The 26,507-nt window shown below is 50.7% G+C and overlaps 11 protein-coding genes across 11 annotated transcripts; 7 read left to right on the forward strand and 4 right to left on the reverse strand.

The window, feature by feature from the left end:
• Positions 1 to 27: 27 nt before the first annotated feature.
• N7511_000916 (C50 family peptidase) lies at positions 28 to 6,287 on the forward strand (the record flags this gene model as incomplete). The annotated part of the gene is made up of 2 exons (XM_057123341.1): positions 28 to 4,660; positions 4,708 to 6,287. The coding sequence occupies 2 exons, from the start codon at positions 28 to 30 to the stop codon at positions 6,285 to 6,287; spliced, it is 6,213 nt and encodes a 2,070-aa protein (XP_056989074.1).
• A 220-nt stretch (positions 6,288 to 6,507) lies between these two features.
• On the forward strand, positions 6,508 to 7,694 carry N7511_000917 (S-formylglutathione hydrolase; the record flags this gene model as incomplete). Its single annotated transcript, XM_057123342.1, has 4 exons — positions 6,508 to 6,763; positions 6,887 to 7,107; positions 7,214 to 7,408; positions 7,509 to 7,694. The coding sequence occupies 4 exons, from the start codon at positions 6,508 to 6,510 to the stop codon at positions 7,692 to 7,694; spliced, it is 858 nt and encodes a 285-aa protein (XP_056989075.1).
• A 1,160-nt stretch (positions 7,695 to 8,854) lies between these two features.
• On the reverse strand, positions 8,855 to 12,169 carry N7511_000918 (Ran GTPase-binding protein LOS1; the record flags this gene model as incomplete). Its single annotated transcript, XM_057123343.1, has 4 exons — positions 8,855 to 8,881; positions 8,935 to 9,389; positions 9,441 to 12,036; positions 12,158 to 12,169. 4 exons carry the CDS (start codon positions 12,167 to 12,169, stop codon positions 8,855 to 8,857), a joined length of 3,090 nt encoding a protein of 1,029 aa, XP_056989076.1.
• Positions 12,170 to 12,534: 365 nt separating this feature from the next.
• On the reverse strand, positions 12,535 to 14,308 carry N7511_000919 (xylulokinase; the record flags this gene model as incomplete). Its single annotated transcript, XM_057123344.1, has 2 exons — positions 12,535 to 13,755; positions 13,808 to 14,308. 2 exons carry the CDS (start codon positions 14,306 to 14,308, stop codon positions 12,535 to 12,537), a joined length of 1,722 nt encoding a protein of 573 aa, XP_056989077.1.
• A 513-nt stretch (positions 14,309 to 14,821) lies between these two features.
• N7511_000920 (cation diffusion facilitator family transporter) lies at positions 14,822 to 16,172 on the reverse strand (the record flags this gene model as incomplete). The annotated part of the gene is made up of 2 exons (XM_057123345.1): positions 14,822 to 15,396; positions 15,458 to 16,172. The coding sequence occupies 2 exons, from the start codon at positions 16,170 to 16,172 to the stop codon at positions 14,822 to 14,824; spliced, it is 1,290 nt and encodes a 429-aa protein (XP_056989078.1).
• Positions 16,173 to 16,601: 429 nt separating this feature from the next.
• Positions 16,602 to 17,744, forward strand: N7511_000921 (putative SIR2 family histone deacetylase; the record flags this gene model as incomplete). The annotated part of the gene is made up of 1 exon (XM_057123346.1): positions 16,602 to 17,744. The coding sequence occupies one exon, from the start codon at positions 16,602 to 16,604 to the stop codon at positions 17,742 to 17,744; it is 1,143 nt and encodes a 380-aa protein (XP_056989079.1).
• A 173-nt stretch (positions 17,745 to 17,917) lies between these two features.
• Positions 17,918 to 19,143, forward strand: N7511_000922 (cyclin-dependent serine/threonine-protein kinase phoA; the record flags this gene model as incomplete). The annotated part of the gene is made up of 3 exons (XM_057123347.1): positions 17,918 to 18,082; positions 18,150 to 18,173; positions 18,238 to 19,143. The coding sequence occupies 3 exons, from the start codon at positions 17,918 to 17,920 to the stop codon at positions 19,141 to 19,143; spliced, it is 1,095 nt and encodes a 364-aa protein (XP_056989080.1).
• A 996-nt stretch (positions 19,144 to 20,139) lies between these two features.
• On the forward strand, positions 20,140 to 21,630 carry N7511_000923 (putative cAMP receptor-like protein; the record flags this gene model as incomplete). The annotated part of the gene is made up of 4 exons (XM_057123348.1): positions 20,140 to 20,396; positions 20,464 to 20,665; positions 20,725 to 21,261; positions 21,340 to 21,630. The coding sequence occupies 4 exons, from the start codon at positions 20,140 to 20,142 to the stop codon at positions 21,628 to 21,630; spliced, it is 1,287 nt and encodes a 428-aa protein (XP_056989081.1).
• Positions 21,631 to 21,988: 358 nt separating this feature from the next.
• Positions 21,989 to 22,771, forward strand: N7511_000924 (PMF1/NNF1 family protein; the record flags this gene model as incomplete). Its single annotated transcript, XM_057123349.1, has 2 exons — positions 21,989 to 22,374; positions 22,477 to 22,771. The coding sequence occupies 2 exons, from the start codon at positions 21,989 to 21,991 to the stop codon at positions 22,769 to 22,771; spliced, it is 681 nt and encodes a 226-aa protein (XP_056989082.1).
• Positions 22,772 to 22,804: 33 nt separating this feature from the next.
• On the reverse strand, positions 22,805 to 24,519 carry N7511_000925 (uncharacterized protein; the record flags this gene model as incomplete). The annotated part of the gene is made up of 5 exons (XM_057123350.1): positions 22,805 to 23,371; positions 23,428 to 24,079; positions 24,144 to 24,285; positions 24,367 to 24,397; positions 24,457 to 24,519. The coding sequence occupies 5 exons, from the start codon at positions 24,517 to 24,519 to the stop codon at positions 22,805 to 22,807; spliced, it is 1,455 nt and encodes a 484-aa protein (XP_056989083.1).
• Positions 24,520 to 25,645: 1,126 nt separating this feature from the next.
• On the forward strand, positions 25,646 to 26,104 carry N7511_000926 (uncharacterized protein; the record flags this gene model as incomplete). Its single annotated transcript, XM_057123351.1, has 2 exons — positions 25,646 to 25,696; positions 25,790 to 26,104. The coding sequence occupies 2 exons, from the start codon at positions 25,646 to 25,648 to the stop codon at positions 26,102 to 26,104; spliced, it is 366 nt and encodes a 121-aa protein (XP_056989084.1).
• Between the last annotated feature and the right edge of the window lie 403 nt (positions 26,105 to 26,507).

The following is a 26,507-nucleotide window of genomic DNA, read 5'->3' on the forward strand; positions in this document are numbered from 1 at the left end:
CTCAGTCTTGCAGCTAAGACTCTCCTAATGGCGGTTACCGTCCTACCGGCCAGCTCCTCGACGGAGTCTGTTAAGCAGGCTCTCCGTTCTACGACTACCTGCTCCGATGCTACTGTTATGTCCCTCACAACCCTCCTCCGCGGGTCACCCAAAGCAGCCGAAAACCCCACGAGACGAACGAAATCCACCCGCGAACCGGCGTCCACCACAGCTCGAACTCGGACTGCCCGTGTAACGAAATCTAAGGCTGGGAGTGAGGCTGCGTTGCAATCGCTTGTTGATCATGATGCTGGCTTGTCTTGTCAGGAGAAGCTGGTTCTCGCTACGGAGGTGTTCAATGCGACTTTGAAGTCTTTGACGGAGGCAGCGAAGGGCTCGACGGTGAAACGACAGAGTGAATTGAATGATGGCGTCGCTGCGGGTGTCACTTCGGCTGCGGAGTGCGCGAGGCTTGCTCTGTCTACATTGCGCGCTTTGAAGTCTGATGCTGGAACTGGCGAATTCCCGAATATGCAACTCGAGCAGGGACTGTGTGTTCTTGCTGGGAAGCTTATTTCTCTAGGATTGAACGACATGGCATATAAAGAGCTCCGGTTTCTTAAGAGGAGGATTCAGCAATATCTGGACGGTGGAAAGGCCGGGAAGAAAGCCACGGAAGCTAAGGACTCGACAGATGAGGAAGGAAAAGAACGAATGTCTGATTTGTTGACTTTCGCTCATCTCGCCAATGCGAAGCCATTGTACAGCTTGATTGTTCCGTTTCACTCGAATGTGATGCGATTGTTTGCTTCGGATCGACGTGCCTCGACTATTCAGAAACTTTGCCCTGCTTTGCAATTGTCCGACTCTAGCAGTCCTGCTCAGGTAATTTTGGCTGCTTTGAAGGCAGGGCAGCTATCGAACGACAAAGCTGCACTTCAGCTCCAGCTATTAGCCAACACTGTTCTCTCCCTCTGCTCTGGGGCATCGCTTTCCAAAGACGAGACATCGAACAGCCTTAAGCCTACCACTTCATTAACATTGCAACTGCTTTCTCTCGAGATAAAATGTTTGAGCTGGAAGCTGTCTGGTCACACTTGTGATGAGAGCAAGGAAGTTTTCGATCCTCTGCTTCGCTACTTTGGCAGCTTTTCCCACCGCAGCAAGGGAATAGACAAGACCGAATTTGCCGTTGTCTATAAGACAGTCACACGCCTACAGAGTTCCATTGCCGAAACCAAGAAGAAATCATCAGAATCTCAATATGCTACCCAAGCCGCGAAGCTTATGACTCTTTTAGGGCAGCTGGCTTTCGACGCTGGCTGCTTCGACGAGTCCATGAAACTGTTTACACAAGCCATCAATCCACTCTCCAAAACGCAAAGCCTTTCGCTGGCCACGGTAAGATGTAAGATCGCATCTGTCCAATTCCAGGCATTGAAGACATCAAAAAAGCTTCTAGCTGGAGCTTTAGAGTCTATCTCTGAGGCCACTGAATCACTGGGGCTGCAATTAAGAGGTAGCGCGAATGACTTGGATGAGCTTCTCGTTGAATCCGCAAGATTGAAAAAGTTAGCTCTTGCCTGGTTTGGAGAAGCCATTTCCAAGAGTCTCAGCAGCGAAAAAGAGAAGAATGAAGCTGCCTGTCAGATTAGAGAGTACGTCCAAGCATTCCTAAGGTTCCTCAGGCGCTATGTCGGTCGTCCGCCAACCGAAGACAGCGACGAAAAGGAAAAGGAAATCTTCAACAACCGCATTGTCATTTCCAAAAGCATTATTCTTGCAGCTGTCGACTCAGCCGTTGCAGTTGGGAAACTGTCCATCATGTCCCAAAGGCCGCCATGGGAAGACATGCTCCCAATCCTTGGTGACTGTCATCGCCTGCTTGCAACTATCGACTCCCCAGATGAGCAGGATACAGAGACCACAGAAAATCAGGGCATGGCACTCGTGAAGCTTTCAAATCTGTTTTGGTCGCGCTATATCAAAGAAAAGGAAGCTGGACAAGGCTACCGAGATCTGCTGCCTCTGCTCAAACAGTCTACCCAGCTGCTTACTGGCTGCTCACCGTCACAACGCAACACGGCTTTTGCAGCACTGAAATTCGAGCGAATGGCCCATCTTTACATTGAAGGCAATATGTATAATGATTCAGAGAAGATGTTCCGACAATCGATCGAGGAATACATTTTATCTGGTACATTAGAACAGATTGCCAAGAGCAGCGAAGGAATTAACCCAAGTCCATTAAATCAGGATCCCAAAAGTCCTGGCTTTATGCTTGGACGCGTGCTTTCCGCTCTTCTGAAGATGAAGCTGCGCAGAAAGGGTGCACAATCTTTTGCTGTCTATGATGACATTCAACTTGAATTTGAATCAAGAGGTATGCTTCTTGAGTGGCAAATGGACTTGCTCGTCGATATGCACAGCTACTCCTCCAGCGAAGAAGAGTTCCGCTCCATGCTCGGCTCCGTTGTTTCCTCCCTCCTGGACCTCTACGACTCCCAACTCCATCCAATCCGCCATATTCGTGTAATCTTTTCATCATTACGCCTTCTCCTTGAGCACCCTACCGCGCTAGATCCATCATTAATCGAAAATTTGCTTGAAGAGGGAACTGAAGCTTTGGAAAGTGGGCTGCAAGTCGGAAATGACACCGACATCGCTTCTTTTGCTATTCATATCAGCAACTCATTGCGCGTTCTCATCGGGTTTCACCAAGGCAAGATTAACGCAAGTGAACTGGACGCCACGCTTGACTCATGGACTTCTTTGACTCGAAAGTGCCCCGATTGGAAGACTCTGAGTCTCTGTGTCAACGACACAGACTACTGGATCTTGCAGCTGAAGGCTCTAGTCGATTACACTGAAATCCACGGTCTTTGGAGGGCTCAACTCTCCACTTTGGAGCTCATCCTGCGCGCCACAGAGCTCCAGCAATCAGGAGACATCTCCGATGCAATCATCATTCTCTCTCGTTTAGTACTGCAAAACTGCCGTCTGGGATATTGCCAAAGGGCAGGCGACTTGCTCTCGCGTGGCGAGCAGTATCTTACCCAAGCCAAAATTTCTGCTCTGGCAACCATCTCGTACAAAGTTGCTCGGGTGGAATATCTCCTGGAAACCGGCGAAGTTGATAAAGCTGCGTTGGTGTTCTCTGCCGCTCGCTCGTTATATGAGAAGAGCCAAAAGTCGGAACTGAATAACTTGAGTGTTTTGTCCAAGATTTCTTGGGAGAGATTGGTAGCAGATGCCGCGTTTGTTCAATCCCGATTATTCTCTGCTCAGGGCTCAGCCACTCAAGCTCTCTACTTTGCGAAACTGTCCGTGAGGCTGAATTGCCGAATCTGGGCCAAGGTTGAAAGAATTGCTCAAAGAAAGCAAGACAAATCTTTGCCTTCCACAGGCCCCTCTGATGTCGATGCTGTTGCTGATGGAGTTGCAAAGCTTGATCTATCCCAGAACGGATCTAGCCCAGATGTGTCTGCCAGCTATATTCAAGGTGCACCATTCTGGCCGCACCTAGGCTCTCATCACACCTGTTTGTTGAACCTCGCAACCTTGTCTGCGCACCATGGCTTATTCCAGGATGCCATTTATTATGGAGAACAAGCCTTGAAGATTGATAGGACACTCGATGCCAATGCTCGACTCCTAGCGGCACAGACACAGCTTGGTTGCCATTCAATTCTCGGCGGCCACCTGAGCGAGGGGCAAGAACATCTTGCTGCTGCATCTGAGTCCTCGAAGCAGACATCGAAAAGCGTTGAAACGGTTTCTTTCCAAATTGCACTTGCATCTTTGTACCAAACACGAGGCGAGCACGAAAAGGCACTTCGTGTTCTTCTCGAAGCTGATAAAATCATCACGATTATCATTTCCTCAGACACGCCTGCCAGTGTAGAGGCATCGGATGTTGCAGAACTTGAGGACAAGATGGACAAGCTGCGCGTTAGGGCGAACAGTCGCCGTACCCCAACACCCCGAACACCAACACCTACTACCACAACGACCACCAGACGCACCCGTGCAACCAGCTCTGCTGCATCCAAACCCGCTTCATCGAAGGCTACTGTGCCCAGAACAACCAGAAAAACATCAGCTCCAACATCTACCCTCTCCGAAGCCCAATCTAAAACTTTATTACGACTCAAGGGCGACGTATTAAGACAACAAGCCGATTGTCTGCGAGAATTGCGCGATTTCGAACGATCCGCACAAACCCTCGCTGATGCCCGGCAATATGCCGTTTCTCCCGAAAGCAAGATTGCCCTGGAGATCGGCGAAAGTGAGCATCTTCTGGCTGATGCAATTCGCCGTTTTGCCAGCCATGCTGTGTACTGCGTTTTGCCAGAATCCACAATCTCTCTTCCGTCGCTAATGTCACCAAGCAAGACGGCCGATGAGCCCAGTGCGCCTGCAGCGAAGCCTTCTACGCGAAGAGCCAAGCCTCCAGCTAAAACCTCTCGCACTAAGGCTCAGAAGGCTAGCGAGGATTTTTCGGTCATGCTTTCGAAAGCAACTGATTGCCTTGCCAGTGTCTTCTCTGATGCTACCATAATCGGGTCCACGCTTGATAGTCATGCTGCCTCTCGCTTGATGAGTCGGATCTCTATGCTCTCGCATGCTACTTCTCCTGGTGTACCGGCTACATTAGCTCAGTCACCGGCTAATATGAACGGTAAGTTTTGCAAGTTGCATTGCCTTTCAAATCTAACTTTGGAATAGAAATCGGACGCGTTGGCGCATTTGCCCGGGAGCGCATGGCGATTGATATTGACCGACAACTCGCCGACTTTGCCGATCCTCTCCTCTGGCCTGCTTCTTTCCCCTCAGCTGTTGAATTGGACACTGATTTGTGTACCAACTTCACCAAAGACTATGTCGACATCCTACCTGAAAGCTGGAACGTTCTCTCTTTGTCTTTGAGTGCAGACCAAACCGAGTTTGTGGTTTCACGACTTCAGAAAGATCGCTCTCCGTTCCTTCTGCGCCTTCCTCTCTACCGAGGAAACTCAGAGGACGATGAAGAAGAGCAATTTACTTTTGAGGATGGTAAACAAGAAATGCAAGAGCTCATCAAGCTGGCGAACGAAAGTGCACATGCCGCCAAGGCCCAAACCGACAAAGCATCGAAGAAGGAGTGGTGGAAGACCCGCGAGGCTCTTGATAGTCGTATGGAAAGTGTTCTCCAGAACATTGAGAACATTTGGTTTGGAGGCTTCAGGGGTGTATTCTCGCCTCTCTCGCGGGAGACCACTGCGCTGGCTCGGTTCGCAGGTACCTTCCAAGGAATCCTCGACAAGCATCTACCTTCTCGACAGAAGGGTGGCAAAGCCGCCGGCCCTCGACTTACACTTCATCAAAACGTGGTTGACTTGTTCATTGGGATTCGCGACCTTGAACAGCAAGAAGAACCCGAGGACACGCTGATGGATCTTCTTTACTTTGTGGTGGATATCCTACAGTTCCAAGGCGAGCGCAATGCTTACGATGAGATCGACTTCGACATGATGGTTGTGGATACTCTCGACGCCTTGCGTTGTTACCACGAAGCTGCCCGTGATGAGCTTGCATCACGACCCCCGAAACACACAATTCTCGTTCTCGATAAAGCCCTGCACTTGTTCCCTTGGGAATCCCTACCCTGTCTTCAGGGATATCCGGTATGTCGAGTACCATCTCTGGAATGTCTCCGCGACCGAATTCTTCAATTCCGCGGTTCATCGTCTGGGGCTATCATGAACCGCAAGTCGGGCGCGTATGTCCTCAACCCGACCGGAGATCTGCGCTCAACCCAAACCACCTTCGAGCAAGACTTTTCAAAATTCAAGTCTTGGAATGCGATTGTGCAGCGCGAACCCACCGAAGACGAATTCCGAGACTCGCTGGAGAAGAAGGACCTGTTCTTGTACTTCGGTCACGGAAGCGGTGCTCAGTACATCCGCGGCCGCACTGTCAAGCGATTGACTCAATGCGCTGTTACTTTCCTCATGGGCTGTAGCAGTGGCAGCCTGACCGAGGCCGGCGAGTATGAACCCTACGGCACACCCATGAACTATCTTCATGCAGGCAGCCCGGCGCTCGTTGCTACCCTCTGGGATGTCACTGACCGGGACATTGACCGATTTACCACCACCGCGCTTGACGCGTGGGGTCTTGTAGACAAGAAAGACAAGAAGAACCGCGAGGAAACGGAGCATGTCGGGCTTGACACGGCCATTGCGCGGTCTCGGAGCGCGTGTGTGCTGAAGTATTTGAACGGCGCAGCACCTGTTGTGTATGGAGTTCCGGTGTTCTTGGAATGAATGAGGCTAGCATTTGTATATATAAACCGAGCATTTCCCCACTGTGGGCAGCAATGACATTCGACTTCACATAATACTCTTTCACTCCCAAGGGAAAAATTGTCCCTTTTCATAGATCCGATGTGGACCTTCCCCTCATGAGGCACCGTTTCCCCCCACCATAAAACCGTCAACTCCCGCATCTTCTCTTCTCTTCTTCCGTACACGTCCTCTGCTCACCATGTCTGTCACTACGAACGCAACCATCGCCTCCTTTGGTGGCAAGCTGCTCAAGCTGAGCCATGCTGCCACAACCACAAAATGCGAGATGAAATTCAACCTCTACTTGCCCCCGCAGGCTCAGTCCCAGAAGGTCCCCGTCCTCATCTACCTCTCTGGTCTGACCTGCACTGCGGATAATTGTTCCGAGAAGGGCTTCTTCCAGCACGGTGCAAGCAAGAAGGGCATTGCCGTGCTGTACCCTGATACCAGTCCGCGTACGTACTTTTTTTCCTCTTCTTTTTCTTTTCCATTGCGTCATTTCCTCAATTGCACCTGTCGATCTCTCTATAATCAGCACTTGATGGATTTGATTTGCGCAATATACTGACATTAATTAGGCGGTTTGAACATCCAAGGCGAAGACGACGCATATGACTTCGGCTCCGGCGCAGGCTTCTACGTCGACGCCACAAAGGCCCCCTACAATGCCGGCTATAACATGTACAGCTACGTCACTGAGGAACTGCCCCAGACTGTCTTTGCTGCTTTCCCCCAGCTCGACTCGAGCCGTGTCAGTATCACTGGACACAGTATGGGTGGCCACGGTGCTCTTACTCTCGTATGTGATTCCCATCTCTCCCCTGTTCTATCGAATAGGGTTTTCCGCTATAGGTTTTTTTTTTTTTTTTTTCTTTGGCAAATTCTTACCAGAAAATTGTTTCCAGTTCCTCCGCAATCCGGGCAAATACAAGTCCGTCTCTGCCTTTGCACCAATTACAAACCCAATCAATTGTCCTTGGGGCCAGAAGGCCTTCAATGGCTATTTCGGCGATGATCAGCAGGATAAGTGGAAAGAGCACGATGCCACTGAATTAATTAAGAAGTGGACTGGTGGTCCATTGGATATTCTTATTGATGTTGTATGTATAACCTCTGACCTGCAACCCCCCTCCCCATTCCCATTCTCACTCCCATTCTATGCATTCCACCCAATATCCATATCTAACCAGTATATCCCAGGGCACCGGTGACAACTTCTACAAGCAAGGCCAGCTCCTCCCCGAAAACTTTGAAGCTGCTGCCCGCGACGCCGGACTCAAGGGTCTGAATGTGCGCTATCAGCCGGATTATGATCACTCGTACTTTACCATGGCTTCCTTTGCCGACGATCATGTTGAGCATGCTGCTAAGTATCTCTTTGCATAGTGTGTTTCACCTTTTTTTTCCTTCCCTTTAATGGAACATATATAATGTGATCTTCTTTTTTATTTTATTCTGCCTTGCTTTTTGCTTCTCGTTTCAATACAGTAAACTGGTTCTGATTCGTTGATTTGCTCAGTGTCAGTGAGCGGTCGAGTGTTAAGGTCAGGTCTGTTATTTAGGATGGAAAGTTGTGGACTGGGTAATGTATAGGGAGATGGATGAGTGCTAGACTAATTGGATTGGATTGGATTGGATTGGATTGGATTGGATTGTGTTCGTGAGCCTCTAGATGGGGGGTAAGTATGTATTTATAACTTAAAGAGAAACAAGTTAGACCCGTTTCAGCTTCAGTGTTTAATTCTGCGGCATTTTATAAATATGAAAACTGATATTGAGGCCACTCATTCCGTTCATTCCACTCAGGCCAGTCCGGTCCACAAAGATGGACAGCCTCCCAATTGAATAATCCACGCAACAAGCTTTCACCAAGAAGAAAAATAAGAAGAAAGAACCCCTTGTACCTATCCTCACGAGCTTAGAAGACAAGATATCGCAACATCAAACGACAATGATATTAACCACTATGTTGAGAAACGTGATAATGAGAATGGACATTGATATCGATACCGATATCAACAAGAAACATGGATATGGATATGAATATGGAAGTAAAATATGAAAAGTATCAGAGAACGAAACTCCACAATGCGAATGCACCATGAACAAAACAGAACAGAACCTCAGCCTGAGACAAAGAGAATGCTGAAACGAGCCCGGAAAGCAGACAATAGCAATAATGATCCGGATTCGACAATGGATGGTGGCAAAGTGCGCTATATACTAGGAACTTTTTGACGACAGGTGAATATTTTTTTGATTTTGGGGTTTGAAAGGTTTGGGTTGCTCCCGCGCGTCTTGGATCTAGCCTTATTGATATTTCTTGCGGGATTCATGTGCCCGTGTGTAAATCGGCTATCTTGGTTGGTAGATGGTATAGAAGATGGCGGATGGTGAAAGAAGGCAGTGGGAGGGGATGTTTGAGGATTGGGATTGGGATGTGATTGGGATGCGGTATGAGGATAGACGTCACCTCGTCGCGTCAAAACATAAATATGGCATGGGGGAATCTAGAAAGCAGACAGAGAGAAGGAGAAAAGGAAACTTCATGCGCTCAATCGTTGGATGAATGACTGTTTGGTGGGTTAGCATTATTGCTGGAGAGGAAAGGGAGTTGAAACCATACTGGGAAGAATTGCCGGAACCCTTTCACGTCCGACTGGCTCAATGCAGTCAAAAACTCCTCAATGAGAGGAGCACCCATGCCCATTCCGGGCAGTTCTTGGCCTCGTAAGTATTCTGCATACTCCATGCCTGTCTTGCTGTAGATGGTGCGTTGGAGACCACCGGCCTCAGCAAGGACCTGCTTGGCCTGTGCATCCTTTGAGTTGAAGGACGGCGTGGTTGGGAGCGCCCAGCAGAGAGGAGAGAAACGAGTAATCATGAAACCACCGAAGCCAGGGAGTGCGACTGCAGTTGTTGCTGCGCCGTTGGTAGGGGCGGGGGCAATGTCTGGCCCACCCCAGGAGCCCGCCATACGGACCAACACGGAGAATGCCATCTTGGCGGTGGTAAAGTCGTCGATGTCTTTGGCAAAGTGCTCTAGGGTGGTGATGACAGTCTCAAAGATGGATTGGTTTCCTGTAGAAGATCAGTATTGTTGGATGTAACCGGGATAGATATGAAACTTACTCTCGCTGATAATCACGGCCCCAAGATCATTGTTCAGCACCGCGAGCAAGAAGTTCAGGTACTCCCGCTTCAACTCGGCAAGCTGGATCTCGTCATCAGTGCCGGTAGTGGGGTCAGCAATGCCAGAGAAGACTCGCTGCAGGAAAGGGGTCAAGAGAGTGTCGAGGATGCTGTATATTTCACCCTTGAATCCGAAGATAACCTGGTCCAAAAGGCGAAGGAAAAGGGCCATTTCATCGCGCGAGGATGTCTGTGTCAAGAGTCCATCGATCCAGCGGGGCAGCTGAGGGAGAATTTGTGCGCCCAGAACACCGATGAGACGGGAGAATGCAAAGCGAGCAGCAGTTCGAATGTTGAATGAGGACTTGAGGGACTCAAGGGCAACAAGGGTAGCTTCAGCAACCTGGGAGAAAGCTGCCGACACCTCTGGAGCAGGAAGAGCAGATGGCGAGCTGGTGCCTGGTTGCCAGTCGGAAAAGCCTCGGGCGAGTGTTCCAAGAGCCATGATATCGTGGTGGATCTGGAGCAGCGCGCGCTCGTCGTTGGCCTTCGCGGCTTCGAGGTTACGCTCCATGTCTCCGAAGACAGGGTTCAACACAGACTGGGCATAGAGAACCTGCTTGTCGGCAGCAACACCGGGAGTAGAACAGATGATTCCAACAGACTCGAATAGATACAATTGACTGTTGAAGACAGCATCTGCGGAGCCCTCGTGGTCCTCAGAAGACATCTCATCACCATCGTCACCCTCGGAGGGCAGCTCAGCCTGGATAACCAACAAGTCACCCAGTGCTTCCACAACGGTCTGTGCAACGTTGCCAATCTGGCTGCGTAGCTGTCTCGCGAGACGCTGGAAGAGGTACCACGAACGAGTCTTAACCTTACGAACAGGGTGGTGAACGAGCTGAAGGAAGCTCTCCAAAACACCGGGGATGAGGTGAGTATGGTGAGTGAAGAACGAGCTGTAACGAACACAGATTTCCATGTACTGAAGCTGGGTGGCCGGGTGGGTGAAGGATCGAATGTCAGACTCAACCATGCGGAGCATCATCTCGATGAGACGGCTCGCAGCCACACCGGTAGGAGCACCCTTCAGGTAGAGACTACCGCCCTTGACGGCCATATCTCCGAACAAGAACATCTCGTGCAAAGCAAGATCAAGGTCACGCCAGTCAAGCTGACCTCCAGAGGCTCGCAGATTTTCAAAGGTAGTTCCAACGACCTCAGAGATGGCATCAATGTAAAGCTGCTCATCAGCAGAGGAGATAATCTGCTGCAAGACACCCAGTCTCTTGCGCAAATCTTGGAACTCCGCCTCATCGGTCTGTTCATCTTCGTCGCCCCAGTTAGAGGTCTCATCGTACCGCATCTTCGCTACAATGGCCTTGAGAATCGGAAGCAGAATAGTTTTGTTGCGCGCTTCGAAGGATGGGTTCGCCTTGGAGAGCTTGCGGATGTAGGTGAGGGTATCGTTGACGCAGGGAATAACAGTCGAACACACTTCGTCGTACTCGTCGGAGAAGAATCGCAGAATGTGCGGCAGGAAGACCTGCAAAAGGTTGTCTGCCTTCTCCTTGATAGGCCCGCTGTCGTTCTCCAAAACTCGCACAATATCGACAACTGTGTTGTTGACAAGCTTGGCGACGGTCTCGGCCAGATCTGTATCATACTTGAATGTGAAGCGGTTCTCTCGTAGGGGAGGGCTGTTTGACAGCTGCGTGATGATCGAGTCGAGGTTCAAAAAGACGATCATCTCGATTTTGTCGGAAGGCTTCATCTTCTTACCAATGATCTCCGTGAAAACATCGATAGCAGCATCGCGCACCCGCTGCTCGCCTTCCCGGAGCTCCTGCTTCTCGGCCCGTCCAAGCTGCTGGAACAATAGATCCAACATGGTCTGGTTCACGACCAGGCCGATGTCAATCCAGCTGACCCACGTGCCAACGGCCTTCAGACACATCTCGATGATCAAATCATCGCCGTCCCGCCAGACCGCCATAATCTCCTGCCACGAGTTGGCAATTTTCTGCATGTCCCTCTCACGGATCAAGTCCTTCAGTGTGTTTGCCTTGTCCTGCTCACCGCGGGACCTCGAAACCAGCACATCACCGATCTCCTCATGAATCGAGTTGAGCACGCGCAGGTAGAAAACAATTCCTAGCTGATTGTCCCGGCCCGAGCTAGCTGCGGACTTACAAGTCAGAGCGAGAAGATCGTCGATGCATGTCTCCCAGCCGTTAGCGTAGAGCGAAGAGAAGAGGTAGGTGACCGTCTGTGCAATTTTGTTTTGGATGTAGGGTGCATCGGGGGCGACAGAGGCTTCGGGTCCGTACACTTGGCGGAGGTAACCAAGCAAACCATCACGAACGACCAGCAGTGAGGCCGGATCGATCAGACCGACCTGAGCGGCACTATTGACAATTTCCAAGCTGACATGCCGTACGACCTCGGGCTGCTGTGGAGACTTGGTGAAGAGGGCGAGGCAGACCTGCCATCCGGAGGGGTCGGAGCGGAGTTGGTTGAGGTAGTCGTAGGCTTGCGATTTGAGAGCTTGGTCGGAGGTCGGATTCCAGGCGATCTCAATGGCATTTGCTACCTGTGCGGTGTCAATCATCTCGTGCTGAGGGGAGGGGCTGTAGGGCGGGGGAGGGGCGGTATGGGGATGGGTGTAGGGGAAATTTTGTGCATTTAAATTGAGCAAGGAATGAGAAACTCACCTGTTCTTCCATCTTCCCTGTCTCCCTGTAGCGTGGAAGGGGAGCGGAGAGAGGAGGGGTGTGTGTGTTGTTAAAATTGTTTTTTCAGTGGAGGACGATATCGTCCATGGTATCGTAATCGAGTTTCCGTGCCTGGTTCCGCCTTCGCTAGTCGAATTGAAGATCAAGATAGACAAAGGAAATTAGAAATCCAAGTGAAAGTAGTAAGTAAAGAGTTGAAGTTGTTTCTTTGTGAATGTCTCTAGGGCAAGGGGCTGCACAAAACCCCGTGTCCCCATCTTTCGTCATAGTTTTGCCTCGATACACTTCAACTTAGACCTCATGCCTCATGTTATATTGTATAGGTGAAGGATATATCCAGTCTAGACTAATTACTTTTAGTTGCCCTTCTCTGCCTCCTGCTGCAGGACCTGCTGCTCCATCTTCGCAAAGCCTTCGACAGCCTGGCCGTATTTCTCGAAGATGCCCTTCTGGTAGCCATCCGCAATTCTCTCAACAAATTGGTCTTCGTTCCACCGCTGACCGACCAGGTTTTCGAAGGTCTGACCAGGCTGTCTCTCGATACCCCAGACAGCCTTGTATGCAGCACCAAGAGCACAGGCATTGTCGCTAACATCGAGCTGATACACACCCTCAACACCACCAAGAATTTCACCGGCAATCTTAGCGATGGCCTTGTTCTTGGATCCTCCACCAACGAGGTACACCCGTCGTGGCTGAGCAGGAAGTCCATTACCAGGGCTCTGTGTTAGCTCCTTGGAGCGCAGACGGAGCGAGATCATCTGGCTCTCAACAATGGCCCGAGCTTCGTCCTGGGTGGTCCATCCATCAGTCGTCTCTGTCAGACTCTCTGTGTTAGGATCATATGTAAAGCGCCACTGTCCCTTGCGGATGTTAGGCACAATCTCATGTCGGGGGAAGAACAAGCCCATCTTCATCGGGTCTGTTGAATCCCGCTGGCCCAACGGGGGAGTCTGCAGTGCAACCTTGTCAAAGTTGGCCCAAGGCTGGGCAGGAGTGTCCTTTAGGCTCTCATTGAGTGCATCTCTGACATGTTCACGGGCTAAACCGCCATTTTTATAGCACAGCATGAACATGTACAGTCCGGGGGTGGTTGGGTGGTTGAAGAAGTGTGTTGCGGGATCGGGGACGTAGCTGGGGGTGGACATAAGGAAGGTGGTAGAGGTACCAAGAGACACCATGGCATCTGATGGCCGCAGGGGAAGCGACAGAATGGTCGCTGGGTTGTCTCCGGTTGCTGGGATGACTGTACAATCGGGGCTGAAGCCGAAGCGCTCCACGAAGTATGAATGGACGTGGCCCAGGTGTAGGCCTCCATCTTCCGGTACCTCCCCGAGCTTGCGCTTGAGTTCCTCAACCCCAAAGACACCCGAGCAGAGCTGGAGCAGGCGATCGTCGTAAACCCCCTTCTTGATGTTCCACAGGTTCATGCCGCATACGTCGGAGATGTCGAATGGGGCTACATGGCCCAGGAAGAGGGAGGCCAGGAAGGACGAAACCAGGGAGATTCTCGATGTATTCTGGTATACTTTGGGGTGCTTCCTCGTGAAGCGAAGGATCTGAGGACCTGTGAATCTCTAACGAAATGTTAGCATGCTTGTCAATCTGGATGGGCTCTGGAGATCTTACGTGGTGTGCTTTGCTTCCTGTGGCTTGTGCCAAATGTTCAGGATCACCAAGAACCGCGTCGAACTCATCGCATTCCTTCTGCGTGCTCGAATCCTGCCAATTGGGGCTGTATGGGTGGGAGAAAGCGCCCTCCAACTGCGCCTCAAGGGACTTCTTCGAATCCAGATTGCAGAGGAGCTTCTCCGCGTTCTGGCTCCAGTATACACTTCCATGTTGCTGTCCTGCGCCACTGATTCCCTTCACTCGGCGGAAGTCAAGTCCTTGCTTGCGCAGACTCTCCAAGACGCCATCTAGTGCCTGCAACCACAGAGCGACCGGAGCAAACACCTCGTGCTCTGCTTCATTGTTCATAACACCTTTTTTGATTGGGAAGCCATGCGAGTCGGCATCAAAGTCGAATTTGGCAATGTAAACGACCTTCAGATCCGAGTTGACAACCAAACCCTTCAACTGCTGCGTTGAAAGGTCGAAGCCAATGTAGAGTGGGCTGTCAGACGCCATGGTGGGGGAGTAACGTTGATAACAGAACACAATTACTCTGCGACAGCAATGGTTCGCAGAAATGGGATAGCAGTTTAACAATTGAGATCAGAGAAGAAGAAAAAAGGACTCGGTTTTATTTAGGCAAATACGCAGGGAGAAGGTCAATTTATCAGAGAGAGAGAGAGTGAGTGAGTGAAAGCGGCCAGATCCTGGGGGTGAACCCGCAATGATGTCAAGGGATAACTATAGCCGGTTAAGACTTGCCAACCCCGGTTGATATCTACACTTTCATACATCTTTCAGACTGGGAAAGATATACCGAGCGCCAAGTAGGGCTGTTATGAGTTCCCAGGCATATTAGAGCAAGTTCACCCCGAGACAGCCGGGTAAATAGGGTTCTGCTAAATTCTCGGTTGAATAGAGGTCTCCACTATATCTAAGATCGCAAGGCTTATACGGAGCACAGTAGTCCAAGTCGAGTATGTTTTATATATCTATACACAGTACAGACTGCTTCACGGGTATCATCAACTATTGGTGCTTGTGGTGACTCTCAGGCTCAGGGTCGGCACTGGAATCTTGAGCAACGAACTCATCAGAGAAGGTGAGCTCTTGCTGTTCCGCCGGAATGAAACGGACCTTGATCCGCTTCACACCACGAACGCCGGTTCCAACAGTGTGACGAACACTTTGTTCGATCGTTTGAGACCGGCTGATAGGCCAGGCGCCGGGAACAGCTAGCTCAATATCCATCAGGTAGTTCTGTCCAGACTTCATGCCTTGCACGTCGCGGATCTTGATATCACTGCCGTCCTCGAGCTCCGACAATGCTTTCATGGTGGCATCCTCTACCGAGGTTCGTACATCCTCGTCAACAGTGGTATCCGCCAATTCCAAAAGGGAGGTACAGGTGTTGCCCCAACCAGCTTTAATCACCATCAAAGAGATCAGGAGTCCACCAACCGGATCCAGCCAGGTGGCGTCCTGGAAGACATAGCTTCCTCCAATTGTGAACATGGCGACAATACTCGTGAGGGAATCGATCCGGTGGTGAATAGCATTGGAAGCAAGCACCGAGGATTTGCGCTCTTCGGCAACCTTCATAGCTATAGAAATGTCAGTCATTTTGGAGGATAAACACATCTTCGTCAAGTTTCCTGTACTTACTCGCACGGTAAAGCCACTCCTTCACAACAATGGATCCAGCAGCAATCCACGCCGCGTGGATACTAGGACCGATGGGTCCATGACTATGCGAGTGACCATGTCCCAGCATCCCAGAGTGAGCTACTGTTTCAGCCACCTCTGGGTAGAATTGTGCCAGCAGGACCTGTCCCGCATTGAGACCCATAAACACTCCACCGCAGAGCAAAAGTCCACTCACACCCAAAGCACCAATACTCTCGACCTTTCCGTAGCCATTGGGGAATCGCTCGCTCGGGGGCTTAAGGGACCAGGCGACAGTTCCAAGGGTCAAGAAGTCGGACACGAGATCGGTGAGCGCGTGGTACGCATCGGCAATCAGGGATTGAGAGTGAAAGACGTAGCCGCCAATGAACTTTCCAATGGCCATGCAGAGGTTGGCAACTAGGCCGATTCGGGTAATGCGAACGCCAGCATCGCGTTTGTTCGAAGAGGTCAGGTAGGTGTTGTCATGATGGTGGTGATGATGGTGGTGGCCGTGACCACCATGTCCGCGAGTTTGTGTCATGGCAAGGGGGGTACGGAGAGCTCGTGGTCTGGAGTGAAACAGAAAGGAAGAAGCGTCTTTTAAGAAGGGAGCGGAGGTAAGTATGCGACGCTGCGCGGATCCGAGACTGGAAATGCGGATAGAGTGGAGGGAAGGACGAAGCCTGCACCGCAGGGGCTGCGTCAGCGGCATCTCTCTAGTAGACACGCGAGCACGGCCAACAAGGGTAAATGGACAGGGTGTCTACAAAGAAACCTCAAGTCAGGACGAATGGGGGAATGGCCCCGATCATGTAATCCGCTTCTACCTGGAGATTCTTGACTTCCAAGGTTCGTTCTCCAATCTGCATGCTTGCATTAGTGATCTACTGCCGGCACTTGGGTCTCGGAATTAGGGAAATAGCTGCAAATCATGCTCAAACACAACTTGCGAAGAGTCTCAACGGGGCAATCATCGCATTCCTTTAATTTCTTTGTCAGCCTTGACGAATCCCACCCTTTGCAAGCCTCTCCAAGGTTTCCCGAGCATAAGCCGCGACCCGCAGCCAAGAACTGATCCGTTGGAGAAACCTCCGCTCTGCTTTCCTCCGCCAAGACATCTGCGACGGAGGATGCGTCCTCAATGACGACGCCTGCGATTCGAATCCCTTTTACGGGCCCGCTACCGCCAGCCATTATAGTCCCCCAGTCTGCACGTACCGTGACAGGCGCCATCGATGCTGTCAGTCGTTTCTTCACGGCGCCACCATCCTTCAATCTCCGTGGCGTCGATGTGGGGAGACATTCTCAAACCGTGCTACTGACTGGGGCAGGCATCTCTGTCGCATCTGGTCTGTCAGACTACCGAGGTGACCAGGGCACCTACCGACGAAACAAATCCTATCGACCGATCTACTTCCACGAGTTCATCTCACGTCATGAGTCGCGCAAGCGGTATTGGGCTCGCAGCTTCGTCGGATGGCCGGGTTTGGTGACAGCAAAGCCAAACTCCACTCACTGGGCTATCAAAGCTCTCAGTGACAAAGGCTACATCAGTTCTGTCGTGACGCAGAATGTGGACTCATTCCATTCCCTCGCGCACCCAGAACTGGATACCCTCGAACTACACGGATATCTACGATCAGTGGTCTGCACAAGCTGTCGGAATCAGTTTCCCCGGGCTGATTTTCAGGCGTCGTTGGAGACTTTGAACCCAGCGTGGGCAGAGTTCCTGGCACGCATGGTTGAGATGGGCGCACTGGACACCAACAATCCGGAGGAGCAGCGGCAGAAAGGCCTGAAGCTCAACCCAGATGGTGACGTTGATCTTGCAGAAGCACCATATTCTACATTCCGGTACCCCTCGTGTCCCACCTGCTTGGAGAGCCCTCCCGTGCAGAAAGATGGTACCAAGGGACATGTAGAGGTGGAGAGCGACGGCGCATGGTTACCGAATTCCACTGCTGGGATTTTGAAACCTGCAGTGACCATGTTTGGAGAAAACATCGACACATTGGTCAAGTCGGCGGCTGAAGAAGCAATCGACGATGCTGGGCGGCTACTCATCCTCGGTAGCAGCCTGGCAACCTATTCAGCCTGGCGCTTGGTGGAACGAGCCCACAAACGAGGCATGCCAATTGGTATCATCAATGTTGGCGGAGTGAGGAACGAAGCCATGCTCTTTGGAGACATTGAGGATGAGCCCAGTTCCCATGTGCGTTGCAGCCATCCGTCGCAGGATATCCTACCGACCGTTGTATCACAACTCCCTATGAATGAACTATAGAGTAACTCAAATAAAAACAAACATTAGAGGACCAAATTATCGAAATAGACCGTGAAAATGTCAGGTTTCTCATGTTCTGCCAAATTTCGAAAATCCATGAAGTTGCTCACTCAGCCAAAGTCGATGACTCCCGGGCCGTTCTGAGACGCGGGGCTCCTCCCTCACGTCTCAGCATGGATCGGCTTAGGGATCCTGCACATCCTTTTAAGATCGCCTCCAGTCTTGTCTCCCCAGGCTCTTTTCTTTTCCATTCTAAACCCAAACCAGGGCCGTCGGCTCCCATTCCACAAGTCATGGATAAGTCCCAGCAGCCCAGTTCCTTCCAGCAGCTGGAGAAGGTACGCCCTGGTCTATACCTATCCCCCCAACTCCTAACTCCCGCTAATCTATGATTCCTCTACTTAGCTCGGTGAAGGAACCTATGCTACCGTACGTCTCGATCCTCCTCTCGGTTTCCGTGGTTGCCCCGTCGTTCACCGCTGATACAGAATAGGTCTTCAAAGGTCGCAACCGCCAGACTGGAGAGATGGTGGCGCTGAAGGAAATCCATCTCGATTCGGAGGAAGGGACTCCTTCCACCGCTATTCGTGAGATTTCCTTGATGAAGGAATTGAAGCACGAGAGTATTGTTTCGCTATACGATGTCATCCACACCGAGAACAAACTCATGCTCGTCTTCGAGTTCATGGATCGAGACCTGAAAAAGTATATGGACACTCGCGGTGACCGCGGCCAACTGGACCCTGCCACCGTCAAGTCCTTTATGCACCAGCTTCTCAAGGGTATCGCCTTCTGCCACGACAACCGGGTGCTTCACCGCGATCTCAAGCCACAGAACCTCCTCATCAATAAGAAGGGACAACTCAAGCTGGGTGACTTTGGTCTAGCCCGCGCTTTCGGTATCCCAGTCAACACCTTCTCCAACGAGGTCGTTACTCTGTGGTATCGGGCACCGGATGTCCTCCTCGGTAGTCGCACCTACAACACCAGCATCGATATCTGGTCCGCCGGATGTATCATGGCCGAAATGTACACGGGTCGGCCCCTCTTCCCCGGCACAACCAACGAGGATCAACTGACCAAGATCTTCCGTCTGATGGGTACACCATCTGAGCGCACATGGCCTAACATCTCGCAACTCCCGGAATACAAGCCCAACTTCCACATCTACGCAACGCAGGACCTGTCCTTGATCGTCCCTCAAATGGACCATATTGGCATGGATCTGTTGAACCGCATGCTCCAACTTCGTCCGGAGATGCGTATCAGCGCCACTGAGGCTCTGCAGCATCCGTGGTTCCACGATCTGCCCCAGATCCAGGCTAAATTGCAGCAACAGCAACAGCAGCAGCAGATGGCTGGGTATGGAGGCATTGTCCCTCCCCAGCCTGCGTATTAATGGCCTAGGCCACGCATGACGAGATGACGAGCTCGATTAGAACAATGGACATGGGAGAATTCGGCGTTATACCCGATGATCGTGGTTTTGCTTTTTTCCTCTTTTTTTTTCTTTCTATCTTTCAAAGGGCGGAGGGCATTTTCGTTGAAGACGAGTCTGCTTGGAGATGTCACATTGCGATCCGAGGCAGATAATTTATTTTCTGCTCTATTCCAAAATCGAATGTTATTCAACCCGGACACTATTTAAGGAACAGCGCTTGGGCCTTGCCCGTTTAGTTTGCAATCAGTTGGGGAGTTTTCCTGCTTATGCTTGTTTCAAGTAGTTAAAAGACTCTTAGGGCCTGTTTAATTCCATCCCCAGGCAGAGAGAAAAGCGTTTGGCCATTTTCTTGAACCTCGGATAATATCCCGAGTCTTTTTTCGTTCAGACCTCCGCAGGTAATAGGCTGCTTTTTTCGACTTCCCAGGTTAGTTGCTTGGCTTATGCCATTTGTGTCAGGTCACCTATCCCGTTGAGGTCTATTCATTCAACGCTGCCCAACGTTACATGTCTTGATAGTACCTAACTGCGCATATAGTGATACAGGTCACCCCTTCCATGTCTCTGCAGTCTCCCGGTCCTTCATCCTCACATCTAACAGCAATTCCTGTACTGCCCGTACATCCCAGGCTCGCGTCTTCCCATTACTCGGCCGTAACCTGACTCCCTGCGGTGTGTTTGAGACGGTGAACCCATTTAAAAGACGTCCCTGGAAGCCAAATCAAACATACCAATCGGATCTCTCTTGGTAATTAGCTTTCATTCCTAATCCATATGCGGATGATAAACAGGCTATGTCCTCGACTCGGCCCGTAAGCCCAAGTGTAGCCCATTGATCACGAGCTTCTGATCTATTCTTTCTCTCTCCTTCAGTCTGCATCCTGATAAGATCATCTATCTTCAAGTCAAGGAGTCTCTCTTCTCGGCTACGTGCTCTATATGCCATGGTACACTATGGTGCTATCAGAACAGCAAATGTGGGCAATTTCAGCCACAGAACGGGTCTGCTCGACTATTTCCCTCATTGGCACTTTCGTGATCGTCTCCACATTCATCTGGTCTACATCCTTTCGTAAACCTATCAATCGTCTGGTGTTTTATGCGTCATGGGGTAATATCATGGCCAACGTAGCCGCCATTATAGCCCAGGATGGGATTCATATAGGGATTGATAGTGCGCTCTGTCAGTTTCAGGGCTTTCTAATTCAATGGTAAGTGTTTGTTTCTCTCTGTTCTCTATATCTCACCCCCATTTCACTGCTAATATGACCCGTAAAGGTTCATGCCCGCCGACGCCCTATGGACCTTTGCCATGGCATGCAACGTCTACCTAACCTTCTTCCACAAATACAACTCCGAGCAACTCCGTCAGCTAGAATGGAAGTATGTCCTGTTCTGCTACGGCACACCGTTCGTCCCAGCTTTCGCATACTTCTTCGTCACAACCCAGGCTCGAGGTCGGATCTATGGCTCTGCAATCGTGAGATATCGAGCTAACCATTTGGTACCCAGCATAGACTAACCCAGCTCACTTCACAGCTCTGGTGCTGGATCGCTATCCCGTGGGACTTCCTCCGTATAGCCATCTTCTACGGACCAGTCTGGTTCGTCATCTCACTAACATTCGCCATCTACCTCCGCGCAGGATCAGTCATTTATCAAAAACGACGCCAACTCCGAAACCTCGGCGGTATCGACTCTCTCGACCCTTATTTCGTACCGTCTGTGTCACCCTTTGCTACCCTGGCTGGTATTCAGGTTACTAGGGAAATTGCATGCTACTCGCCTGAGCAGCGGTATCCATCCACCAGTGGTCCACACGGTCTTCCGTCTCCTTCGTTCAAGCCATACTCTGTTACCATTCAGGGTGGGAGCTCTGGAGATGTGCCACTCAGCTCGGAACATAATTCACGGCTTACTTCTTTTCCGCCGCAGAAGGATGGTCAATTTAAGGCTGGACGGGTGGATATGGATTCTGCGTCCCAGCGGAGGTCTCTTGCTACTGAGGCTAATTCGGCTGCTTGGGCGTATACTAAGTATGCCATGTTGTTTTTTATTGCTTTGCTTGTGACTTGGGTAAGCTCTGTTTTTTTATCAGACTTTTGCTCATGAATGCAGGGTTTACTTCGTGCTGTGCTAACTACTCACATCTAGGTCCCATCTACGATAAACAGAGCCTACTCACTCGCTCACCCAGACAGAGTCTCTTTCGGTCTCAAATTTGTCGGTGCCTTCGTTCTTCCACTTCAAGGCTTTTGGAATAGTCTTATTTACGTCTCGATCTCATGGCCTGCTTTCAAATTGCTTTGGCAGGATATCCGTGCCCAAGCAGCTTTATGTCATATTTCTTGCTTTAAGGCAAAGCTGGAGCCTTCTCATACACGAAGAGGATCAGTGAGTTTGAAAATCCCTGTCGCGCTGGAGGAAGGTAGAATAGACCCTTGATATGCAAAATTGCTGCTTGGGTCTGCATGCAAGTACTTAGGGCTGAAATCTAGTTTGTTATTTCGCTTCTTTGGCAACATTACCATACTTGTTATGGCTTGATTCTCTCTATATACTTTTCCAGCTATTCAATATTTCAATAGTATTTCAACAGAAGTATAACCAACGATTGCGTAAAAATAACCAAATCACTCTATGAAACACGTGACCGTCGCGTCGCGTTGAATCCCGGCAATGGAACAATCACCAAATTCCTGAGCATCAACACACCCTCTACACTCCTTCAACATACCCAAAGGCAAGGCTCTCTTACAGCATCTCACTTCTCAGCATAATCCACCTCTTGCAACCACGCACAATGGCCGAACCCGGAACAGACACTCACCAACCACCACCGGCATCAACGTCCCCTCCCCCACCAGCCTCAATCCCACAAGCCCCCGGCCCACGTGCTTCACGTTTACACCAAGTATTCGATCAGGCCCTAGCGCGCACACTCCGCGCAAATTCATATGTGAATTTCGCAAGCTGCTTCCCTACCCCAGCGCGCCATGTCCCTGCCAGCTTAGAGAGTGTCTGGCGACAATTGAACGCGAAGCTGGAGGAAAGCGCAAAGGCAGAGTTTGAGGAGATTGTTGATGAGAGGGACGTTGTGCCGCATCTGAATGAACTGGATCGGCTGGTCGGGGAGGCTAGGGAACGGAGGGAGCAGGAAGAGGAGAATGAGGATTCTGAGAGAACTGTGTACGTTGAACATTACGCTCTACAGCATTCATTGGATATGGATGATGTGATTTTTTTGGACTTTTGATTTCGGGGCTTTTTCTGACTTTTCTTATTTGACAGCCCACATACCCTCGGTGCGGAAGATCTGTACAAGGCACACCTCACGCCGTATCTGCTGGAAGCGCAGTCAACCTTGAATGACAGGCTTCAAGTGACACATGCGGACAATGCGCAGCTGGCGCAGACTGTACAGTCGCAGAGACAGGAAATCGAACAACTGCTGGCGCATCTGGGATCTGTGGTCTCTGATATTGAGGGTGCTGCCTCGGCTGCCACGCAGTTCAGCAAGGAACATCATCTTCGCCAGGATGCGGTCCAGATGGATGAAGAGGTGAATGCTCGTTCGGGTCTGTGAGGCCTGTGTGTATTCGAGATGATTTCATTTGTTTCATGAGATCAGCGCACTCAGTTCCCTTCCATCGACCAGTCCGTCTTCCACCATATCCTGTGCTACGGCGACCAGCTGCTGCAGGGCAGTGATTTTGAGCTGTTCAAGCTTAGTGTTTTGGCCCTCCAGTGCTGCGGCAATTGCTTCCTTGCATGATCCGTCCCGTTCTTCCTCGGCTGCCCCATCGCGACGGGCTAATGCAGCGGCGCCACGGTAGTATGTCTGCGCATTGCGCAGGAGCATGGCGCCATTCTGTTTCGCCATGGCATGGTTCCAAGGTGCGCGGCCCAGTCGCCAGCGGTGCATCTCCACGTCTCCCCGTCCAACGTGGATCTTTGGCAGGTTGTCAGCATCTGGGTGTTTGGATGCAGCTGTCAGAGCTTCCAAGGCGGTCGAAAGTGTTTTCCAACGGACTGCCACGGCGTTCTCGAATGCCTCATCATCCTCGGATGGGGGAATATCGTTAAGCGATGCATTGAGTGATGTGAGTGCATCTGCTTTGGCGCATAGTCCTTCAGGGTCCGCGGAAACATCCAGATCCGGCCCAAACACCTGCCCAACCTCCTGCTGGTATGTTTGGATATCGGTGTGTCCGCCACGGTACAGGAGCTCATTCAAGGCACAGATGAACTTGGCTCGTGCCAAGCCCCCTCATACTGTCTGTCTGAGCCCTCGGCATAAGCAGGGAGCCGCGACTCCACCAGCTCTGACGAATACTCCTGCACCCAGCCAACACCACCAGCACCGGGGTTGAATGTCAACAAGTTGCACAATGTCGTCAGAGTCTCCAACTGCGCCACGGCTGTATCAACCAGGGTGTTCTTCGTAACAGGTTCAACAATCATGGCCCACTGCTCCTGTTCCTGCTCCGGTTCCTCACCCGAGCCCTCAGCTTGCGTCTGCATCTGCTCCACAGGCTCTGGCTCCGGCTCCTGGGGCGGCATAGCCCCAGATTCCATTGCCTCAATCTCCTCCTGTCTCTCAGTATACTTCATCTCCTGCACCATCAAACACCGCTGAAACAACTCAATGGCCTCTTGCAAATAAGTGCCAGCCTGCACCAACTGCTCTTCGCCAGGGTGCTTGGAGTTCGACATGGACTCCGCCAGACTCGTCAGCACCTGGCCCGAATTGAACAACACGTCAGCATTGTCCTGTTCTAGAACCAGCGCTTCCCGGTGTGACTGCAGTGCCACCTGCAGAATCTCCCCCTGTGGCGCTGGGAGTTGTGCCGCCAGCTTGGGATGTTGGGTGATTTCGTATTGGACTCGGGCTCTAGACGGAGTGTCAGAGATAGCTTGAGTAGAAATTCAGGCCAACATTTTCTCTTTTCACATACTTGTTATAGGCTAGGTCGAAAGTCCCGGGATGTTTCTGCAATCCTTCGTCGTAGTTTGTGATAGCTCGCATGAAGAATCGCATGGATTTGGCCGCATCGCCGGCTCGCCATTTCTCGCCTGCTTCTTCTAGCTCGACGCCCGCTGGGATTCGTTAGCTTTGTCTGCATGTAACATGGATACCCTTTGTAGGGTGTTTTTTGTTATGGCTTGTCTTGGACTCACCAGCAAGGTAATCATCGGCTGTCACTGGCGCCTAGTTCGAGGTATGAGATCATGATTGGACTGTGTTGTGTGCTTGTCAATATAACATACCTGCTTTGAAGCAGACTTCTTCTTTGACTTGGTTTCCTTGAGGAAGGACTTATGCTTGGGCATAGCTGTGGTCTGTTTCTGTCTTCTGGGAATTTGACTGGTATTGGGAAGAAGATTGTGCGAGGTGAGCTTTGCACAATTGTGTAATTGAGCCCGGCAGAATCTACGCGGAGTGAGGCGGGGTGCGTGTTCTATTACATAGCTTTTACACCGCCCACCTTATCGGGAACAACTTGTACTCTTTTACTTCTTTGTCTCTTTTTTTCTTTGAATGTCAAAGGGAGGGGGAGTTTGTATAAAGATACAACTAATTGTTCGATTACCTAGGCAACTAGTCAACCTATATGTAATCAATATAGCATGTACCACCTATGTACAGACATTGTCCTTGACGACCAACCATATTGTACTCCAACTTGAATACAGTTTGGACGGGATAGATACTCATATCATATGAGATAGACCACATATAGTGCTCTTTCAACCTCTGATTAGAATTAGTTTTTAACAGTATCCACTATGATTTGAGACGGGGTAGCACTCGTATGATTTCAATCCTGTACTTTCGATCTGGTGTGAAAGGGGTGCAGCATGCCGTGTTGGCCTACATACAGTATTGTACAGGTCAACTGGGCATTTGGATACATATCAGATGGCAATGATTCCCTTGATCATTTCAGTTACGTATACAGTAGACAGAAAATGGGTGTCCTCAAGTCAGGCTCCAGGTCTTGCAAAATGAAGATTACCCGCACTCCCGACAGTCTCTCCAGAACTTCAGGCCAACTTTAAAAGCCGAGCTTTCGCGTGGACCGCACGTGGCAAAGTGGCAAAAGAAGCTCATGATATCAGAGAATGTCTGAGTTTCATCACGTCGATCCTTTTAAGCCACCTCCCATCCAACCCCCTTTACAATTCCCCACCACTTTTGAATCACGACCCACCCCGTTTGGCTTCTCCTAACTTGCGCTTGAACTTTCCCAACTTTCAGCTTTAAGCTTCTGGCTCCCCGAAACCTGTCAACCCCTGCAGTCTCGTATGTGCCCCTTGCCCCTTGCTGAAGAATTGTCTCCGCTTAGAAGACGCTAACAGGTCTTTTCTGCACAGGCATCTCCCCCCATTTAGTCTCTACCCCAACCCGTGTTCATCTCCCGGCGCATCCCTTTTCACGACCTTCACACTATTCAAAATGGCTCGCCAACAGTCTCTCGATTCGGAGCGCCCCATCATGTCCCAGTCGGTAGGTGACCAAACTGCCACCCTGTGCCCCCTATGCCCCTCCTGTCCCACCCGGTGCAGGACATTCAAGATTCCCCGTCTAACACACCCGCAGAACCGAAACTCAAAGCGATTCTCCACCATCAGTGGAAACCCTTCGCTGGCTGCTTCCGATCGCACAACTGGTAGCCTTCCCAGCGGTGACCCCAGAATCGCCGACATCACCCACCTCCATGACGGCTTCGAGCGCCTCGAGAACAAACCCCTCACCAAGCAGCGCTTCGTGCCTACTGAGGAGAAATCAGACAACTTGAACAAGCTCGCTCTCGGCGCTAAGGTCGAGCGTGCTCTCGGCCGGAGAATGACTGGTCAAGATGCTGTCATGCGCAAGCCTCTCTCCGAGAAGGATGCCGCGGCAGATGATTCCTGATTTCAATCCTGTCTGCCAATCCGGAGGTGCGCTCGCAACTCTTTCATTCCACTATACTGCGTGATTTTGTCCCCAATCATTCTTTGTCTCTTTTAAATTCCTGTCCCATTTCTTTTTTTCCCCCTGGGTTGGAGGTCTACAACTTTTTTTCAAGCCTCTGTCGACACGGCTCTCATGATCGTTGTCGATTTTGCAGTCGAGCACCCTTTAACGTCTTATCATACCCCCTTTCTTTTTTGAGGATCAGTTTGCGGCGTTTTGACTTGAGATTCGCATTGTTTCTTTCTTTGAGTGTCAATTGTGGATATGGTCAGTCTTGTTAGATGGCTTGTCTTGCCTTGACTTTTTACAAAATCATATGTTTCTTCTTTCTGCAGCGTTTCTCTGCTGGATACTTGATACT

This window comes from Penicillium nucicola, assembly GCF_028828085.1.
Source record: "Penicillium nucicola strain IBT 29836 chromosome Unknown utg000001l, whole genome shotgun sequence".
NCBI classification, from domain to species: domain Eukaryota; kingdom Fungi; phylum Ascomycota; class Eurotiomycetes; order Eurotiales; family Aspergillaceae; genus Penicillium; species Penicillium nucicola.